The 21,936-nt window shown below is 49.1% G+C and overlaps 2 protein-coding genes across 2 annotated transcripts; one reads left to right on the forward strand and one right to left on the reverse strand.

Annotated features, from left to right (window-relative positions):
- Positions 1-898: 898 nt before the first annotated feature.
- Positions 899-18,731, reverse strand: LOC142573122 (carboxypeptidase Q-like). Its single transcript, XM_075682647.1, has 4 exons — positions 18,206-18,731; positions 12,474-12,723; positions 10,031-10,134; positions 899-2,607 (listed from the first exon to the last, which is right to left on the reverse strand). The coding sequence occupies exons 1-4, from the start codon at positions 18,710-18,712 to the stop codon at positions 2,026-2,028; spliced, it is 1,443 nt and encodes a 480-aa protein (XP_075538762.1). The 5' UTR covers positions 18,713-18,731; the 3' UTR covers positions 899-2,025.
- Positions 3,288-7,913, forward strand: LOC142574660 (uncharacterized). Its single transcript, XM_075683699.1, is given in 6 exon segments — positions 3,288-3,334; positions 4,124-4,757; positions 4,759-4,977; positions 6,033-6,472; positions 7,406-7,502; positions 7,896-7,913. Coding segments are annotated over 6 exon segments (1,455 nt in total).
- Positions 18,732-21,936: the final 3,205 nt, after the last annotated feature.

The raw sequence follows: 21,936 nt of genomic DNA on the forward strand, positions 1-21,936 counted from the left end.
CATGTTCCGATGCCACGTGTCTTCATGTGCGTGTGTGAGTGTATGTGCATATGGTGCCCGACCGGCGGCGATACGACAGTAGGAGTCACCTTCTCCTCCCCATTGTGCCCGACCGGCGGCGATACGACAGTGTGAGTCACCTTCTCCTCCCCATTGTGCCCGACAGGCGGCGATACGACAGTAGGAGTCACCTTCTCCTCCCCATTGTGCCCGACCGGCGGCGATACGACAGTGTGAGTCACCTTCTCCTCCCCATTGTGCCCGACCGGCGGCGACACGACAGTAGGAGTCACCTTCTCCTCCCCATTGTGCCCGACCGGCGGCGACACGACAGTATGCGTCACCTTATCCCATTGTACAGTCACGTGCTCGTCTATAGAGGGGTTCCTTCTTGCCCTCAACTGCGAGAGTATAAAAACAGCTGCCCCCGGACGCCAAAGAGAGGGCTCCGATTTCTTCTGTTGAGTAAAGTGCACTCCCGTCTCTCTACTTCGGTCAACCTGACCGCCAACTCTTTGCGATGTTAGAATAAACAAGTTGTTTTGTTGTTACCAGTCGACTCATGTTTTGCCGGGACCTTCGGATGCTTCCAGTTGTACCCCAGGCCGCCAGGCCAACGCTACCCTTGGGGCTTGCGACCCAGGTGCAACAACGGGCGTCAGCGCCGAGTTCTCAACAGGTCGTACCATCGGTGCTACCACAACAATAGATAAAAAAAAAGATAGCAAGACATGCAACATATCCAACGAGTTGGAATCTATATACAGCGAGGCTTTGTGTGAGTGCAAGCACAGAGTCGAAGCACGAGTACACGCGAGCACGCACGCACACAACCTGTGAGGTGGTACGTAGGCGTGCGTGCCTATACCATCAGGTGGCTGCCAACCCCGTGGCGTGGTAGACAAAGAAATCTTCGCTTTAGAACTCTCGATTTTTCAATATCGTTTCACTAAATACGTGTACTTTTGTATTCCTCAGAACATTTTGCAATATTGATCCTCTCATAAAGCATGCGACCCTTGGCTCGTATATCCCGTAGTGAGCTGCGCCATTTCACTCAGGTTCACCGCTACTAGCCCCCTACTGTCGTCTTTTGTATTGTTCTGTTCTTTTCTTTTCGTTATTTCTTTTTCTGCATTTGCAAGACCAACCACTCGTATTAAAAATATTTTTCTTGGCTTATCTGCTTCCTTAGCGTTTGTATTTCTCTTTGCTTTTTTGCCTCTCCCTCACAATTTTTTTTGTAATTTTCTTATACGTCTATATTTATTTTTACCTTTATTTTCCAATCCAAGCGTTTTCTATTATGTTTCCTACCATTATATACGAAGAAGTGCGTTCTTTTTTTCGTTCTTTGTCATTTGTTGTAATGTTTTATAGTGGACAAATTTTTAGCACAGTTGTAAGCTTTGTTGCTCTGATGAAATTTTGGGCGTTCACGTAACAAACTGTATTTCAAACGCGATAATCAGACCGCGTGGCGCGTCCGGCGCTTTTCGCGTTACCGGTGAGCGCTCAAGCGTCACAAAGGCTCTCGCTTTCGTCGCGAACCGCCATAACGGACGCTGGGTAGAAAAAGGCGCACACCGTGTGCCTTTTTAATCAGCCACAATGCATCAGCTCCCCCTCGCCCACAGGTATACAGTGCATGAAAGGACGACAGACATGCGCTCTGAGTATCGCGTTTGAACAGCTGAGCACTATACACGCTTGTGATATATTCCTACACCATCTAAGAATGCGCAAAGGAAAGGCATCTTCGAGGCAAATTAACTCCAAGAGAACATATTCATACGCATTATAAGTAGCTCGGAAGAGATTTTCTTAATGCTTTAAATAAACAGTTCATTTTTGTGAAGACGAGAGCTGACAAGGCTGGAAGCAATTACTATTTAATTTTCTTAATGCCGATCGTTAAGTCAATGAACCCATCAGACAGTGAACGCGCCCATTACTGACGTGAATGGGGGAGCGAGTCTTTCGCAGGAGTTCTCGAGTCCTTCGCCTATTGCCGCTATCCCGCCGCTACGGCCGCGGCAGGCGCTCGCTGAGGTCGGCGAAGACGAAGGCGGAGGCCGCCCACAGGGCGGTGCACAAATCCAAGTTGGTAGGGTCTTCGACGGTCATGGAGTCGCCGTCCGTGTGGTGGAAGTAGAAGTATTCCTCGTTGGCCGTGTCCAGCGAGGCGCCCGGCACGCCGGCGTCGACCCAGGGCTGGATGTCCGGCCCGTCGGGCCCCAGCGTCAGTCGGGTCGCGTTGATGGAGCCGAACAAGCGCAGCACCTGCGCGGCCATGCAGCGCGCGCGCGGGTCGGCGGCCGCCAGTCTGAGCCCCAGCGGCCGGAACGTGCCCAGGTCGGACTCCATGACCAGGTTGAGCCGGCGCAGTGCCTCGGGCCGGCCGCCGTGGCGCTCGTAGTAGGCGCGGCCGCCCCACACGCCCTCCTCTTCGCCCGTCCAGAGCAAGGCGCGCAGCGTACGCCGCGGCCGCAGGCCCAGCCTCCGCAGCAGCGACAGCGCCCGCCACGAGACGAAGGCGCCGCCGCCGTCGTCCATGGCGCCCTGGCCCACGTCCCACGAGTCCAGGTGGCCGCTCACGAGCACCACCTGTGTGCGACCGAACCGAAAGAACAGACGCCGCGCACGCATTCGCACGTCCTTTTTGTCGCCTGATTCACACAGCTGTCATCCTCCACGTCCCGTTCCCGTAACGGCACCGGTTTCCGTCAGGGGAAAGAGTTCCCTCACCGGTTTTTTTCTCTCTCTCTCTCATAAGTGGGACGTCGCGCGGTGAGGTAGGGAGAGTCAACCAACATCGCTGGGATCCGATTCTTCAAGAGAAACCGGTGAGGAAAATCGCTCGCCTGGCAGCAACCACTGCCGTGACGGTAGCGGGACGGGGCGGATGACGACGATGTAAACTCCACGTGCACGCACCGGAGCACCAGCTCAGTCCTACGCACCTATTTTCCTTGCCAACGCTAGCAAAGCTGTCCAAAGAAGAAGAGAAAAGATTTTAAAGCACGGTGCAAGGTAGGATTATAAGACCTACGGTGTTCTGACGACCGAATTTATTTAAATGTTTTTTTTTCTTTGAAGAGCTTGGGTAATGTTAGCTGGGACACACGGTATGTGCCCACGGCGGCATCTCTTTGATTGCGTAAGTGGGAGAAGCCGATATTTTTCTCAAATAAACAAACAAAAGCAAATGCTGCTGTAAAGCGCTCGTCATGCGTCTCATGCATCTCACGAGCTGTCGTCCATGGAAATTCGTCCTTTCACTCAAAATGATTTGGCTGCAGGCCAAGACGCCAGCCTGCCAGAGTTCTGTGGCGTATGTGTAGCCTCATGGGCCATGAGGTCCAAGCGCCATTGCCCGAGCCAGCCGAGGGGTTACGCGAGACTGATTGATTTATGGGGTCCACGGCCCAAGCAACGCAGGGGCTGTGGGACGCGCCGTACTGGAAGGGTATACGGCTTAATTTAGACCACCTGGCGTTCCGCGTGCACATAAATCTAAATGCAAAAGTGATTTTGCATTTCTCCCTCGCGCTCAACAGCATAACGCAATAGCCACTGAGCCACTGCTTGGGGTGTTTGCGTGAGAGCAGTGTGGTTTATTTGTAAAGCACTTATGGCGCTCGCAACCAACCATTGCAGTACCTATAGCTTTCTACGTCAATTTGCACACTCATACGCGCTGTTCCCAAACAGGCATTTAACTGAAAGAGAGATAAAGTACGTTATACAAATCATGGCCCATATTGACAAAAATGTGCTTATGCTAGAATTCTTCGTAAGAGTAGGTTGTGCTTACCATATCATTAGTGAAGGACGCCAGCCAATGGCAAACAACTCTTCTTAACAAAAGGTTGTGCGAATTCGGTTCCTGAACTAGTGAATCCTCAAAACACACAAGCAATACTCCTGTAACGTCATCCCGATACGCACTGTGTATGATTGTGCCACAGATACGCGCTGAGATAAGCGCTATGCTTTCATTGACCAGTTCTCACGCAAGTCATGTGACCATTTTGGCTGTATATATTTCACGACGGTACATTAAAGGGGATCATTCTTGGTCATGGGACGATGGAGGTCTGTCTGTGTGACACGGTGTCAGAAATGGCCCAGAAGGCCACTTCAGAAGGCCCTTCGACTTCCAGAACGCTGCGGACTGGCCCGCCTGGATGGACGAATTCGACGACTACAGATTCGCATCCGGACTACATCAGAAACCAGACGAAGTACCAGTAAGGACTCTTCTCTATACAATGGGCAGAATGTCACGGGAGATTCTTCGGTCGCTAAACGTCAAAGAAGAAGAAATGGAGGACTTCAACCTCGTAAAGTCAAAATTTAAGGGCTATTTCGTCCATACCAAGAACACAGTCTACGAGAGTGCTCGCTTTAATATACGCCGCCAACAACTGGGAGAAACAGTAGACCAGTTTGCAACCGAGCTTAACAGGCTAGCAGACAGATGCGAGTTCAAAGAAATGGAGGAACGCCTGCTAAGAGACCGCTTCGTAGTAGGACTACGAGACCAGCTTCTCTCGGAAGAACTACAGATGGATCCTAATCTCACGCTGAGCACTGCTTTGGCAAAAGCGCGTACAAGCGAAACGGTAAAGGAACAGCAAGCCGAGCTAAACGAGCACGAGGGCACTATCCCAGAAGCTTGCTTCGCCGCAGTAAAGCCCGAAAAAACCCATGAAAAGAGCAAAAAAGTTTACACGCGGTCAGAAGCCAGCTTATTGTTAAAAGTTCTGCAGTTTCAGCGCCGGACCATTTCATCCTATAAGCAGTTGTCCAGCGAAACAAGAAATATGCAGGTTTTGCCGAAAGTTGGGCCACTTCGAAAAGGCGTGCCGAAAAAAGAGGCAAGCAGACGGGAATCTTGACATTGCCGAACCTGATAAATTTCTTGGCACGGTCGAGCAATCGGTGAACACACCATCTGAGCACTTCGTCACGGTACCGATAAACGACCATAAGCTCCGCATGAAAGTAGATACGGGAGCCGAAGTGACAGTCGCCGGGGAAAATCTTCCTTTACTTCCGCGTGCTCTGGACAACGCAAGTGATCTTAAAGGACCGAACAATGCAAGCATTCATACGATCGGAAAGTTTGACGCTGAAGTAACTTGCAAAGACAACTGTTCGAAGCAGACCATTTACGTCGTGCACAACTTGACCACACCCTTGTTGGGACTACCATCTATCAAAGCCACCCGCCGTGGTTGGTCAGTGGCTATGGTGTTGGGTTGCTGAGCACGAGGTCGCGGGATCGAATCCCGGCCACGGCGGCCGCATTCCGATGGGGGCGAAATGCGAAAACACCCGAGTACTTAGATATAGGTGCACGTTAAAGAACCCCAGGTGGTCGGAATTTCCGGAGTCCTCCACTACGGCGTGCCTCATAATCAGAAAGTGGTTTTGGCACGTAAAACCCCATAATTTAATTTAAGCTATCAAAGCCCTAGGAATCGTTCGCTTCCTGGATGACTTAGAAACTGCTAACAACATCGTAAGCAGGTATCCTAAGATATTCCAAGGCACGGGCTCCATGTCTAGAGAACATACCATACGTCTCGTTCGGAATGCAACACCGTGCGACTTGTCTACACCCAGACCCTATTCGCATGAAGGAAAAAAGTCAAGCAAGAACTGGACAGGCTAGAACGGGAAGGAATGATACAAAAGGTTGAAGAACCGACAGAATGGTACGTTCCTATTGTACCCGTAATGAAGCCGTCTGGAACAGTAAGGATATGCGTCGACTTAACTCACCTGAACCAATTTGTCAGACGGGAGCGTCATCAGCTACCAACGGTAGAGCAAGTTATGGGAGGCTTCCAGGAAGCCAAGGTCTTTTCTAAACTGGATGCGCATTCTGGATTCTACCAGATAAAGCTTTCTGAAGAGTGTCAAAAGCTCACCATTTTCATAACGCCGTATGGGCGGTACAGCTACCGCAGGTTGCCGTGCGGCATCACATCCGCACCAGAAATTTTTCAATGTTCTCGCAGGTCGTCGAAGGCCTAGACGGCGTACTGAACTACATGGACGACATTCTGTTGTACGGCAAGAACAAAGTGGAACATGACAACCGCCTTCGTAACGTGCTCGACCGACTGGAACAAACAGGAGGAACCCTTAACAGGGAAAAATGTTGTTTCGCTGTTGAGCAAGTAGCATTCCTGGGCATGATCTTTGACGCCAGTGGTGTGCGCCCAGATCCTGAGAAGATCAGAGCAATCAAGGAGTTGCCTCGACCCCAAAACGTCACTGAGGTTCGTTCCTTATTAGGCATGAACCACGTCACAAGGTTTCTTCCTGATGCTGCGTCTATATCTGCGCCTTTACGCAGCCTCCTCAACAAAGACAGCGACTGGTGTTGGGGAACTCGACAAGAGGAAGCTTTTGAGAAGATCAAGACTACTCTCAGCTCGAACAGATGCCTGGCAAGGTACAACCCCATGTACTCGACAATCGTTTCGGCGGACGCGTCGTCGCAAGGACTTGGCGCCGTATACTACTCCAGGATCAGCCATCTTGCGAAAGACGTCCAGTATCATATGCCTCCAGATCCCTCACGAAAACAGAGCAGAGATATTCACAAATCGAAAAGGAAGCGTTGGCTTCGAAGCAGAACGCTTCGACGAATTTCTGAGGCCTCACGTTTTTATTTGAGACAGACCACAAGCCCCTCCTTCCGCTACTGGGTCGCGATCCTCTCGATTCTCTTCCACCAAGAATCCAAAGGTTCGGAATGCGTCTTATGCGGTACTCGCTCACGCACATTCCGGGTAAAACCATCGCTACAGCGGACACTTTCTCGAGCCAGAGTGATCAACACGGAACTGTCTATCGGGGAATTGTCTGAAGCTGACGTCTCGGCTCACGTGGATGGAGTCGTCCGATATGCGCTCTCAGATGACATGCTCGACTGCATACGCTCAGAGCAGGCAACGGACCACAAGTGCGCATCGTTGCTCGAAGCTTGCATGGAAGGTTGGCCCGCAAAGGACCTGCTACCGCAAGTTCTCAAACCTTTCTGGGCGCATCGTGGCAACATCACGGTTTGCAAGCAGTTGCTTCTAAAGGACGCCAGACTAGTAATCTTAAGAGCTCTACGGAAAGAAATGCTTCAGAGAATCCACGAAGGGCATCAAGGCATTGCCCGCTGCCGCGCAAACGCTAAGGAATCAGTCTGGTGGCCAAGAATTAGCCAGGAAATTGCAACAACCGTAAGCAACTGCCAAACTTGTGCTGCAGAGCGCACCCAATTTTCCGAACCGATGATCCCATCTGAAACACCTGAGCTTCCATGGGACAAAAGTGGAATTGATATATTTGAGATGAAAGGAGCTGTCTATCTTGTTGTCGACTACCATTCCAGGTATCCTGAGCTGGCCCTACTGGATCAAGGAACATCGTCACAGGTGGTCATCCAGCATCTGAAAAGCATCTTCTCCAGGCACGGGATCCCGAAAACGGTAATATCAGACAACGGACCACAGTTCATCTTTTTTGCTTTCATTGATTTTGCAAGAAAATATGGCTTCAAGCATGTCACAACGAGCCCTCGTTACCCACAAGCTAACGGGGAAGCTGAGTGCATGGTAGGAACTCTCAAAAGACTACTGAAGGAAGCGCAGGACCCATAAATTGCCTTGCTGGATTATAAACACACCGGGCCCAACCAGCTATAATCCAGCGCAACTGCTAATGAGCCGCCGCTTACGCTCACGAGTGCCATGCATGCCATCCGCTTTAAAACCGCGAGTGGTAACCGTTTCTTGGAAAAAGCAGGACGAAAAATACAGACAGAAACAAGATATACTTTGATAGACGTCATGCTGCGAGACCTCTTCCCAATTTATCCGCAGGCAACCAAGTATGGCTGAGACAGATGCGCCGAGGGCACAGTCCTTCGTCCTTCCTCAACACCAAGATCTTACTGGGTCCAGACTGCAGGGAGGACCGTACGCAGAAACAGACGCCATCTGTTCCTGCTCCCAAATGGAGGAGAAACCAGTCCCGTCTCGGCCGAACAGCATCAACAAAGCAGCCTGCCAACGGACACGACCGACAACGCGGCCATCGTTGCTAAGCAATCATCCCACACCCAAAAGACCCTTCCACCGAACGAAACTTCGAGACCAGAGCAAAGAACGACGCGATACAGACGCGTCATACGAGCGCCAAAAAGACTCGGCATTGATGACTGATTTGTAAAGTGCTTTCCTTTGTTGGTAGGCACACAATGCTTGTAAAACGGGGAAGATGTGACGTCGTCCCGATACGCACTGTGTGTGCCTGTGCCACAGACACGCGCTGAGATAAGCGCTATGCTTTCATTGACCAGTTCTCACACAAGTTATGTGACCATTCTGGCTGTATATATTTCACGACGATACATTAAAGGGGATCATTCTTGGTCATGGGACGACGTGCGCCTGTCTGACACTCCGGCGCGAGCTCAGCCATACAGTGCGTTCCAGAGCAGGGCTGCCATTAAAGACTCGCTAAGTGCTTCGACTGCAGCAGGCATCGGTGATTGCTCGGCGCCCGTGCCCGATTGGGTCACTCAGTGATGGAAGGAAGGATGGGGGGCGTCGACCAACTATAAAGACCGCTCCTAGTGTTGGCGATTTTCTGAATCCTGCGCCTCGCGAACAGCTTGCTTGCTAAGAACTATTATACAAAAACTGTCACGTAAAATGGACATGGTCGCAGACAACTCATCCATGTGCAAAGTCCTAATTCCCTCTTGTGTGAGGTTGGAAAAGGCGAATAAAGGCGCGTATATATTTCAGAAGGCACTGGCAAGTTCGCAATCAAGGGCAAAAGTTATTGCTTGTATATTTACAGGCCAGCTGCCATGCCAAATCTCAGCTAAAAGAAAATGTTCTGCACACGCGCGTATTTCGTTCTTCATTTGGAATCCCTGGCTTGGTGCTTCGGTTCGTTCATGCAATAGCGAATATGCATATTCGATCCAAACACGTGCTTCGTTAGCACCTGTGGGCCAACAACATTGAAAACCATATTTCACAAGCATATCGGGCCTGACCTACTTCAATGTACGCTTCGTTTACTTGCGGTCGCACATGAAGTTACGGATTCCATAAAATATTATCGAATGCCAGCAGCATACCGTTTTTATTTTATTTTTATTTTCAGTCAAAGCAGGTCTCTTTCGCACGTAAATTGCTGATGCTTGGGCAGCCGGCGTAGTTCCAAGCTCGAAGAGCACCTTACTAAATTATAGGTACGGCCATCTACTGGGAATATATCGTGGTTCATGCGTCATACTTCTGGTACGAAGCATGCTTTTCAAGAATGAAAGCCTTCGCAGACACTTCCGAACATTCACGAGAATAAGCACATAGATACGCAAAAAGAAGCCTTTGTATTGTGCTCTTTCGTTGAGAAAATATTTTTCTGCCACATTTTTTCTTTCAAACGATTTTTTTTATAGCGAAAGTGCAGTAGAAAGCGTCCGTTTCAAAACGTTCGCTCCGAACGTCTGCTTCAAATGTCGACAAAATTGGGTAGGGAGGACCATTGACACTAGCGCAATTAAGTTGTAAAGGGATGTCGAGCTTGCGCGTGCGTGGGTGGGTGATATACCGTGCATCTTATGACACGGAAACTACAGGAAGCTGCACGTTGCAATGTCTAGAGCACGGTAAATCTAGAAAATAACGTATGGCAGAATGATCCCTTTTCATCTAAAAATACTCTGAAACCTTCAAAACCTCAAAACATGTCAAACCTACAGCTATATATATATATATTTCTCACGTGTCGAAATACCGCACAAGCAGGGTAATATATCTCAAAAGAGTACGAATCCTCATCCCTTAGAATAAAGTGCCTTTGTTGTATAGTCTTAATCTATCATTCACCCATTCGTTCGTTAGGACTTCCCCACTCTTGGATATTTACCTTTGAAGAGTATGAATAAATCTATAGGTTGTCTTCTGATTGGTTTTGTTTCTGCAAACAAGGAGCTCACCTCGTCGGGCATGGTTGTGCCTTTTAGTTCAGCTATAGTATTCCGTGATGTGGTCAGCGGCAGGTTTTGTGCGTCCATTACAATGTGGACTTGAACCTCTATACCTGAAAAAAAACGTAAAATATTTTGAGAAGTTACACGAGAACAATACAGCGCCCGACAACTAGCAACATCGAGGAATCTATTGCTTACGTACAATTTGTTTTCTTTATTTTTTTAGACTGTACAGATTTTTATAAAAAGGCTATGAGCGTAGCGAACGTGGCGTTTTTGCAGAGGAGCTTCAAGGTGAGGCGGACATAATTTGGCGCTAATGTATAGTGTGAGTTTCAGAATACTAATTAAAGATATTCTTAACAATTTTATTCGAACCACAGCGGCAGCTGCTTAATTATATGGTAACTTTGCAGGCAGAATATTTTAATGGCACCCCAATTTTTTTAATCTTGAAAATCGCGCTTAATTCGAGATGCCCATCGTCGAATAGCAATGTTTAAGGGATATTTTAATTAGTATTGTGAAACTCACGTTAGTAGATGCAAGTATAACCACCTCGCCTTGGAACTTCTCTGCAAATACGCCACGTTTGCTACGCTCATAATATTTTCTTATTAAAAGCTGTGTTGTCTAAAAAAATACCCTGCATATATATATATATATTTTTCGATGCACCATTGTCATCAAAAAAACACTAAGAGCTGATCAGCTTTCAGCACAAGGACCCTGTGAGAATGCAACAGCTGTCAGTTCACTGATTAGGAAACAGCCTTACTCAAGTATGTGCTACTTATATCACATTTAGCAGATTACATTTAGCCAATTTATGTATTTCGATCGCATTTATGTCGACATAAGAAGGATTTGAACTAGTAGGGTAACTACACCTAGAAGTGTTTGTTCTCTGCGCGGCACATTACTAATAGAGTGATGACGACTCGGGTGGCGTTAGTGGCATTCGACTCCCTTCCGCTATTCTGTGCGTGACTGCCAGGATTCACAATTTGAGCAGGCTGTCACCATCGACAGCATCACATCAACGGTTAGTCAATTACTATGTGAAGCAACGTGTGCAGAAAACAATTACCGGTTTTTAAAAGTAAGCATCTCAGCATGGTCTGAATGAGGCTTCATTAATTTCAGCATGCTTATATTTTGACTTGTTTACTTTTTAAAAGGGCGCGACCTTTATAACGGAGTGACATGCATAACGACGGATATTCCGAGCCCTGCTCACTTCGTTATATATAGTGGCACTTGCCTATTTTTTGTTCGAACAGATCTTGTGTACAGTGGTCTGCGGTTTTGTTTTTATGACGTCATAAAAGATTTTACGTCTACAGCTGCTTTATTTTCGCGAAAATTTGACGATATGTTTAGAAAAGAAGCACCACCGTTGTATGTCTGAAGAAGAACCACCGGTATATGAACCACCGACGCTAGTGCAGTGCGTCGGTGTTTTCTCTTGTCCCGTCTTGGAGCTGCGCTTACCAGTATTCATTTATCACCGCTGTGTGTTCACCTCGCCACCGGAGAAGCAAGCTGCAGCAGAGTTTGTTGCTGTTGTCGTTGTTTATTTCTAATAGGAAGGGCCCGCATGTCTAGGGTAAAGAAAAGAGGAATTGCAACGGATCCAGAGGCCTACTTGGTGCATGCTGTTGAAGAGACGAGGACTACTGTTTCGTCGCTCGTCAGCAGCTCGAAAAACCTGCGCAAACCCCAATCCAACTGTGTTATCAGACAATGCGGCCCTTCTATTTTTTTTTATTTTAATTCCTTCACGCATGGCACGCCCTACGAAGGGGATTAACCACACGTCGAGAAATGAGACGACCTCTGATGTTCTGTTATTACAAATATAAAAAAAATGCAAAAAAAGAACCACACCTGGTAGTTATTACAAGGGAGAACGATTGTCGTCGCCGTCTTGGTCATTGCTGCCAAGTCAACGCTCCTGCCTTTCAGGAAGTATTTTAACATTATTAACCAACCACAGTGGGCGTATACGTGAATGGGAGGGCGCGTTCATTTTTCTTGATTTTTTACGTGTTTAGCGACAAAGCGTTTGCATTAACGTCACCGTGGCCGCCATCTTGGTGCACTAGGACGTCGAGAAGCTGCGTAGACAAAAAACGTAACAGCACGATAGCACGTCCAGCGTGACTTGCGCCGAGCGACAAATCGATAACAGAAGAGGGATAATCATAGGTGAAAACGCCGTCACCGTCAAAGCGTAAAACGATATGCGCGTGATAGTATGGTGCACTTACGTCATGGTACTTGCCCTGTTTGGGTACTATAGCACGGTGAGAAGGCTTCGTCCTTGATGTTTGCGTGAAAACTACCCCATACTTTGTTTCGCAAAACAGGACAACGTTTGACGCGCGAAGTGGCCGAATGTGTCCGTGACCGACGCCTTTGTGTGCGCCTTGAGGCGTGGACGCACCTCTGTCCTGGAGCCTTCGGAGCAGCTGCGCGTCCTCGACGGTGATGGAGGCGCTCGGGATGCGAGGCTCGCCGCGTTCGTAGTTCATCCACCCGGTGTGCGGGCTCCCGATCGAGAAGGGCGTCACCGAGCGCACCAGCGCGGCCACGGCGCCCACGCGCTCGGCCTCGGCGGCGCCGTTCTCGCGGTACTCCACGGTGCGCCCGTAGCTGACGAACTCCTCGTCGAACACCACCACCTTGCCGCGGGCCTGCGCGAGTGCGTCAGTTCGCGCGCTCAGTGCTGGGGAAAGGACGGCGCTAAGGGCAACTTGCCAGCGGCGTGATCAGAAATTGTACGCCGAAAGCTCTTCTTGCAAGTGCACCTGCAAGCCCGGCCGCTAACCGGCGGGATAACATTGCGAGCGCTGAAAAAAAAAAAAATTGTTTCCATTTCAAGGCATAAGGGCTCACCTCCGCAAGTGCAACTCCCACTCAGCAGGGTAGCTTGTGGGCATGCATGCATGGTCAAGCCATATCGCTATTGTATCCACGAGATAGACCGGCGCTGGTGAGGGAGTGAAGTGAAGCACTATAGGATCGAGCGACCATATTGGTGTAGAGCTGCACGTTGCATTTGACACGGTTTCGCTACAACTGTCTGCAATTGAAAGCCAAAAAAATATTACATTCGTACATAGGTTTGAAAACCATAGCGGCCACTGCGAGTATGTATTAGGCAATATGGGGTTACACGGGCAGAGGTACAGCGTTTTATAGCCATTTCGCATGCTATGGCGGAGCCGCACCGCGATGCACTTATTCGGCACTTGTAATATGCTGGATATCCAGCGCGGCTGGTTAGCCGTGGCGTGAGGGGACGTGCGCGGAGAGTGCGAGACGACGAGCGAGAACTCGTCAGGGCGGCGCCTCCTAGAAAGGCTTCGAGTGCAGAAGAAATCGCTGAGGGGAAACGAGGGAAAGCTGAATCACGATGATCTCGTCGGGCGCGAATGGATGCTAATACAAGGCAATGCATGAGGCAGCACAGCGAGCTCGAGCAAGCGCAAGAATTGAACGGTAGAACACAGGCAGACGAGTGAATCGCATCGGCGGCACTGCACAGTTGTCGCCGTACATGAGCTGAGATAACCAAAGATTTGGTTGTTCGGGATATTTTTCCCCTCGTGATTTGCAAATGCTTACAAGTACGCGATACAGTGGGTTGTCCTGCCAGGACGGAATCTCGTCGTCGTGCAATGGTTGCATGAGAGGTAAGTGGGAGTGGAACATAAAGAAAAGAGTATTTTGGTATGATTCTTGCTAATGTGGCAACACTGATGGGAGCCACACTGAAGAAGAAAAAAAGACATTTGCGCACACCTTTTATTTTGCTTGTAACCACTTCTCATAGAGGGGTGTTCTCGAGGCAAGTAATATAACTCTATTGTTGATGTCAGTGGTGGTCGCTTGCTAAAACCGCATGTGACGAGAACGTGTTATAGCACTATCGCTTATATCTTTGCAACCGTACTACACCCAGGCGCCTTACTTCCGGTATCGTTGTGTAGAAGAAAGGCGCCATTACTCGATCAGGCATGTGTCGCTTGCACAGATGGCGCCGTTGTCGCGCCACGCATGATTCAATCGGAGCTAAATCAAGCCTCTCGCTCCGCGTTCAGAGAGGCATAGCTCGGCAGTAGGTTTGTCGGTCCGAGCGGGAGTGGTCGAGTTTGAGAGAGCTCACTCAGTCGTACCATGTATAATGTAATAAATTCAAACCAGTGCTCACCAGTAATTATAAGGCCTACAGGTGTGTAATTTGTTGCAAAAATTTCGCGCTTACTCGGATATATATGCCGCCACCACCGTTCGACACTTACGGTCCAGAAATGGCGTAATGAAAAGGGATATCCAACCCATTTTATTACGCCGGAATCTGTCCGTCTCCATCTAGTTAGCGCAGGTGATTGAAGCAAGCGCCGCAGCCCCAACCATTTATGAGCGCGGCGACCTCGAGTGGCGCATGGCAGTAAGCCGCAGCCACTTCGAAAGTCATTTCTTTACCCTAGTGCCCAAACACCCTCTGCAAAATAAACTGGCTCACTACGAATAGAGACCGAGCACAATTGCAAAATTAGACCGTAAGACGCCCACTCGCTGTTAAAAAAAAAAAACGGCAGAGACACTTCAGACTGCTCACGTGTGGAAATACGAAAGCATTATATATAGTCACTTTGGTGAAATGTTTTTTTTTTTTTTCTTGCGCGCGCGTTCCTTGTCCGCGCAAGCTTTCGCCAGCGTTTTAACTGCGCCTCGGTAAGGCCAAATGAAAACGCGCCAAGCGTCTCAATGCGCTCACTTGCCCGCGAGGAGTTGATAACTCGATGGACGGCTCAGCGGCCCTGGATTGGACATTAATGTTTTTTGTTTATGCACGCGTTTTATATGCTCATGACGTGGCGCCACCTCCCACCCATTAGCTGCGCCATCACGTGTCCAACGACACGCGCACTAGGCCAAACGTTTAGTCAGTCAGATGGCTGCGACGTGACGTGCGCAATGGTAGGGGAAGAAGAAGCCGCTTCGAACGGCCGTGTTGCAAGGAAGCGCTGCTTAATTGACGTGAACGTTAAACTTCACCCTGATTTACTTTTCCGTTTAGGTTTTCCTCTTTCCCCTTCCCTTTAACCTTTAACCGCCGACTTCTTGGCCAATTCCCCGTAGTGGGTAAGCGCCACAAGTGAGGAGCAAGCAAGCAAGCAATCAAGCAAGCTGTTCGGTCACTAGCCTACCTGGGGCGGCTTGCACGAACATTTAATAACGAAAATAATAACGAATCTAAGAACGCGTTCTTAAATGATCCCTAGACAACTCCTAGTCCGCACAAGAATACGTTCTGAAGTTCGTTATTTTGTTATTAAATGTTCGTGCAAGCCGCGCCTGGTTGTTCGACGTATCCTCGCCGTGCGACTCTGCGAGCCGTTTCACTGGAGACGACCCTTCCTGGTGTCTTGGTGTACCCTCTCGGGTGGGGATTTACCTGAGCAAACCAGACTGATGTCTGTTTCTTCCCCCGGCCAGGCAAGCACTGCATGGTCGGCTTCTCTTGCACCTCATGATTATCCCGTTGAACTTCTCTTGAGCAGCGGACTGACCAACGTTCATGTAGCCCTAGTGCCGTCCAATGGGTAGTCAATCCGAATGAAGAACCCCAAATTCATTCAGGAAGAATTTCAGAAGGCGACATCCCACTACCAACTGATCACCGAAGTAGGGCAGTTTGGTCGCGGTGACGTTCTCTGCTGTTCGCCAAATGAGGCCTCAATCGTTGACTTTCTCAAATGTACAGCGCTTGCCTCACATCCGGTGAGCTCCTTCATTCCTGCTCACTTAGCTTGTGTTAAAGGACTATGTTCGTGGGGTCGACTCGAGCATTTCCCCTTCCGAGATTTTAGACATATTCTTTGTGGCCGGAGCCGTGGCCGTATTTCATTGCTCACAGATCCTCACAGAATCAGTCATCGTTACCTTCGCTGGAACAACTCCTCCGACAGAGATCAAGGCATGGCCACTCATTTATCGGGTTGAATCGCTATCCCCTCGCCTCCTTCAGTGTATTAGGTGCTGGCGCTATGGGCATAGCATTAAGGGACGCCGATCGGTTCCTCGGTGTTGTAATTGAGGAGAAAATCACGAATTTAAATGTTGTTCATCACAGGGAGAACAGTGTCGTCTCTGCAGTGGTTCTCACTCAGCTGGCCACACTAACTGCTCTGCGAGAGCGTAGGAATTACAAATTTTAGAAATAATTGAACAAAAGAGACGCTCAAGACGGGAAACCAGTTCTATCATTGCAGAGCGATCTTGCGAGTATGACGGTGCGACAAATCGACTCTCATCGCTTCCTGATGTCATAGCTTCGGCAGTAGAGTGGGCAATGCAGAAGGCAATGTAAAATCTATTTGCGAGCCTATCAGAGTCATTGGAACAAATGGTTACCACCCAAATGACTCAACTCCTTCAGGTGGTTGCCCGCCCAATCATGGCCCATAAACTTCCAATGCCGCCAAATGCGAATCGTGCAGAAACATCGAATCCAGGCCCTTGTAATATTCGGCCTAACGAGACCTCTGCTGTGTATCATGCAGAACATGTATCAGATTTGAGCTAAGATTGTGGCTCGCAAAAAAACACACATGGAGATTCACTCCCGTGCTCTTAAACGCCGCGCATATCCTGTAGCGCAGGGATCTACAATGACACATAACATGAAGACTAAAAAGGGTCAGAAGGATAACATTTATAACAAAGATTTTTCTAAGGATAGCATCCTCGACAAGGCAGTTTCTGCTGGCGATCTTAGCTCAACATAGGTATGCTAAAAGTATTACAGTGGAATTGGCGTTCCATTTATTCCGCTGCTATTGACTTATATTACTTCTGTAGCCAACACTCGCCTGATATCATTGCATTGCAAGAAACCTGGTTATCAGCATAAGAGGCATTTCACCTAAAACATTACCGTACATTTCGTTTAGACCGTCCCTCTTTTGGTGGCGGCTTAGTTATCTTTATCTATTCAAAAATTTGCGCACCGGGCTAACGTGGCTTACCCTGTGTTCTTCAGTGATCATTGTTTGGTGTCGGTTTGTTTTGCAAGCCGGCAATTTCAAAGTTCGCGGATGGGCTGGAATTTACGGAAAATTAATATTATATTACTTTCACATAAGCCTTTTCAAAAGCGCGTCCTGGAAATTTCTATTGAAGTATCAAGTCGCAGTTATTTATCTCTCTTTGCGCAGTGGGAGATATTCAAGCAAGGAGTTAAAATGATAGCCATTGAAGAAGCTTTCACATCGTCTTTTAAGAAAAAAAAGGAAAATATAAAGAGTTATGGAAGTTGCTAGACCAGCTACACGAACTTGAATGCCTGCATCCTGGCAAGTACATTGAAATTATTTACAACACTAAGGCACAAATTCAGACAATGGACACAGAGATACAGAGGTGCACCAGTCCGAGCGCGTATTCGTCGGTATTTGCAGCAATAGCCGTGTAGTCGTTCGCTTGGTGATGAGCGTCGACATGCTCTGTCGAAGCACATGCTCGAGATGAGTATGCCGGAGCGATTGTTAATGACCAGGCCAGAATAATGAAAGCCTTCACGGATCATTATGAAAATATTTTTTTCAATGTCATAAAGTTATTAACAGCGAAAGCTGTAACGGAAAATTTTGTTTCGTTGCTGCCACAGCTCAGTCAAAAAGAATGTGATAATGTTGATAGAGACATGTATCACAGAAGTTGAAGTAACCATTTCTTCGCTAGATAAAGGCAGATGCTTTTGTTCTATATTGGCTTCCTTTCTGCTTGAAGTATATTAAACAAAGTATAGGGTTTTACGTGCCAAAAATTACAAAATAATAATTTCAGTATCTTCAAGTGGCGGAAAACAACATTGCCTTGGTTCTGTCCAGCTACGTGGCATTCGAATTACCTAAAAGGTCAAAGGGTTCGAGGGTTGTGCACAAACACGGCTTTTTCGTCTCAGACGGTTCGCGTGTGAGCACGTCCGCGTGGCATTACAAAACGTGAGCGTCTCTCAGGCACGAATTCATCAAAATGTGGCTCTTTAACAGGAATAACTGCTGAAAACGGCAATCGTCATACTATCGCCGTTGTGCCACTTGTTGTGTCTGAACAGGAGACGAAATCTCTGGGAGTCGTCCACGCATGGCCGTGTCCACCTACCTTTGAGGCGTTGGAGTGCAGCTCCTCGAATGACCGGACTACCAGAACCGGTGCAATGATGCCGCCGGGCGACGTGCCCACGCTGCCACCCAAACCCAGCATGTTGAGCTTTTGCATGCGCGGCCGCACTATCCAGGCCGACTCGTTGCCGCGTACCCAGTGCGGAACGGCCACCCGCTCCGTGTACACGTGGTCCAGCTCCTGGCGGCCCAAGAGCTCCACCATGTAGTCGATGGCGTTCTCCAGGTTCCGCGATCCCGTGATGCGGGCGCCGAATCGGTCCACAAACTTGGCCAGTTCTTCATAGGTGCGGTTGCGCTCGGGGCCTCGGAGCACGTAGTCGATGATGCTCTGCACTACCGGCGCGTAGCTGCGTATCTCTGCGAGGAGGTCCGAGGACAAGAGCTGCGTGGCGTTGCAGGTGTACGCCTGCTGGCCGTCGGCCGCCCACGCCGCATCGGCGGCCAGCAGAAGCAATAGTTGCAGCATAGCAGTGGGGCGTCTCATTGCGACCACGCGCGCTCTGTGGCCCTCACGGCGAAGCACTGCCTCTTTTCATAAGGTGTCACTGCCAGCACCGATAGCATGGCCGCTAACCTGCCGGATCGAATTGCCAGTGCTGAAGAAACAAATTTTTATCTTTGAACGCGTCAAAGACCTCGGCGAGCGCCACTCGTGTTTCAAAAGATTAGCACCTCCGCAACGGCGCTTAGCAGGCGCGGCGTTCTCTCCAGGTCCGTTTGCAGGCGCAAGAAAGTGGAAACGAGGATAGAAAAAAAAACGGTTTGACGTTGTGAATGGATTGTAATTTCCTCCTCTCAAATCCACAGGTAACGAAATTACGACATAAAGGTATACCGGTATCACACGACCACCTTAGAGCGCAATCGATACCAACTCGAATCGAAATTCTCGAATGTGATTGGCTCCCTCCCACAGCTTGCGCAAGTGAGCTGTCGCCAGGGGCGCGAGAGCGCAGCTGGCTTTAATAATTGGTAACGCAGCCAACGCTGATCGCGTGCGTAGACTAGTATGTACATATCACACATCGTATTCATCAGTTGTCGAAGCATGCTCTGGACTTCGGCTCCGTCAATCTTGTCAGCAGGACGCACCGTAGAACCTTCGTCCGTACGATCCTTGCGAGAACCTATCGACGGAAAGAAAGGCCGGGCAACCTCAGCAGCATATTGCACTGGGCCGGTCACTGTGGCCGTTCTCGCCGGCCTCGATATACTGGTAGTGATCGCTTGGGCTTTCCATACGTTTTCTGATTCTGTCGACGGTTGCGCGGACAAGATGCGGGGCGCTTGTGGAGCCTCCGGCTCATGTGGTCTGGTTGTACTGCTGGCACGCTTGTGCTTTTTCCGTGAGCGGCGTCGCCGTCGGCGCACAGAAGCAGCTGCCTCTCTGCGGAAAGGAAAAGGAAAATACGCGAACAGTATAAGAAGCGTTGACGCTTGTCAGGAGCACTCTTTTTGAGCGTCAAAGGTACATATGACAATGTGTTGCATGACGCCATTCTTGACGCACTTGAGGAGCTAGGAATTGGAGGTAGGATGCTTCACTGGTTAGTGAACTACCTGACAGGCCGGACCATATTTATGACGACGACAGATGGGGAGACCAGTCGTCGTCAAATCAGCCGTGGCGTTCCTCAAGGAGGTGTACCCAGCCCTACGCTGTTCAATATAACCCTTATTGGACTCGCCGATATTGTGCCAGAGACTACCAGGCTGAGAAAGTTATGCTGTGCATACTTCGGGACATGATGGTATACGCCCGGCATAAGGTCGCGGAAGACTTCCAATGAATACATCTGTGTGACGGTAAGACATAAGCAGCGCTTGTTTTCGATCATTGGAGGCTACACACCGCCGAAAGAGAGATTTGATCGCCTACACCTCGGTTCTGTCGTCCAAATGTGCCCTGGACTACGTATAATTAGCGGAGACTTTAACGCCCACCACCTATTATGGCGCAGTGTTAAATGAATAGACGGGGTGAAGAATTTACAAACTTCATACATAACGAGGGTTTGGCAACCATTAATGACGGTTCCCCTACATTTCTCTGAGGCCCGAAATGTAGTAGCTCCTTGGACCTTACATTTGTGTCGAGAAGCCTTCTACCCTCAACAACCTGGTGCACAGATCTGGAAACGCATGGTAGCGACCACATACCTGCATATGTACAACTGCAATGGTTCCTTCAAGCTCCTCCACCTCTCATCCGTTGTTCTAACTGGCGAGATTATCAGACATTCGTGGACAACGCTTGCTCAAACCAATCTTCGCCGCCTCATCTAGAACGTATTATTACGACAGATCTTTATGACACGACAAAATTCATACGCGTATCGGTAACTATAGAAGCTCGATCGACATCGAATATGAAAAACTACGAGCTGTGCGTCGCCGCGCCGAGAGGAAATACCGAAGAACGAAATCTACCTCAGACCGTGCTATCTGTCGCCGAGCTCAATGACATGTCCGTCGGCAAGTTGACAAACTGGGCACTAAGCGCTGGAGAGGATTTTGTACTTCCTTTGATCCTCGCAAGCCACTTTGTAAAATATGGCAGGTAATGCGCAGTTCACGATTTCTGCTTCAAGAAAAGTACCCATTCCGAGCTCTGCTAGTGCAATGTACAAGCGAGGGGGAGGTTGCAGAGGACAACTGCAAAATGATTGTGGCTGTAGCTTATGGTCCACATTCAATAATCGACCGATAAACACCACCATCCACATATGACCGTCTTGACGTCATGTTCATGATGCAAGACCTAGACTCTGCACTGGCTTCATCTCGAAGGTCATCAGCGGATTGGCCAGATGGCATCACATACTCTGCGCTGCGTTCTCTGGGGGAAGACGCACGCACTGTTCTCCTTTCCCTATTCAATGCATCATAGAGCTCAGGCTCTGTGCTGGAGAAATGGAAAACCAGTCGTATTGTAGCGCTTCTGAAACCTCGCAAAACATCTTCCTGCAGACCCATTGCCCTGGCAAGCTGCGTCGGCAAGATCATGGAGACAATGGTGCTGGAGAGGCTAGAGTGGTTTCTCTAAAAGTACAGCCTTTACCCAGACATGATGACGGGTTTTCGCAAAGGAAGGTCCTCCACTGACAGCGGGATTGACTTTGTGTCAACTGTCGAACACAATAAGAAGCGTCGACATTTGTCAGGAGCACTCTCTTTGGGCGTCAAAGGTACATATGACAATGCGTTGCATGACGCCATTCTTGACGCACTTGAGGATCTAGGAATTGGAGGTAGGATGCTTCACTGGTTAATGAACTACCTTACAGGCCGGACCATGACGACGACAGATGGGGAAACCAGTCATCGTCAAATCAGCCGTGGCGTTCCTCAAGGAGGCGTGCTCAGTCCTACGCTGTTCAAAATAACCCTTATTGGACTCGCCGATATAGTGCCAGAGACTACCAGTATGAGCGTACGCTGACGATATCTGCATATGGGCTTCTGGTGTTTCAATGCCACAACTTCGAGCAAGACTGTAACGTGCAGTGTCGGTCACCTCGAAGTATTTGCAGCAGCGAGATCTTCAATTGGCGACTGCGAAGTGTGCGGCCCTCGCATTTATACGCAAGGGCCGCTAACACACCGCTAACAGATTACGATTGACGGCACAGCCATACCGTACGTAACGCACCACAGAATTGTAGAAGTGGTGACTGACCGAAACTTGTGTAGAGGTACACTAAAGGT

This window comes from Dermacentor variabilis, chromosome 1, assembly GCF_050947875.1.
Source record: "Dermacentor variabilis isolate Ectoservices chromosome 1, ASM5094787v1, whole genome shotgun sequence".
Taxonomy (NCBI): Eukaryota; Metazoa; Arthropoda; class Arachnida; order Ixodida; family Ixodidae; genus Dermacentor; species Dermacentor variabilis.

Excerpts from the sequence above, each read along its gene's own strand:
- LOC142573122 (XM_075682647.1), bottom strand. The coding sequence starts at position 18,712 with ATGAGACGCCCCACTGCTATGCTGCAACTATTGCTTCTGCTGGCCGCC. Across the intron at positions 10,135-12,473 it reads CCGAAGGCTCCAGGACAGAG|GTATAGAGGTTCAAGTCCAC; the intron begins GTGCGTCCACGC and ends GTTTTTTTTCAG. Across the intron at positions 2,608-10,030 it reads GCACAACCATGCCCGACGAG|GTGGTGCTCGTGAGCGGCCA; the intron begins GTGAGCTCCTTG and ends GGTCGCACACAG.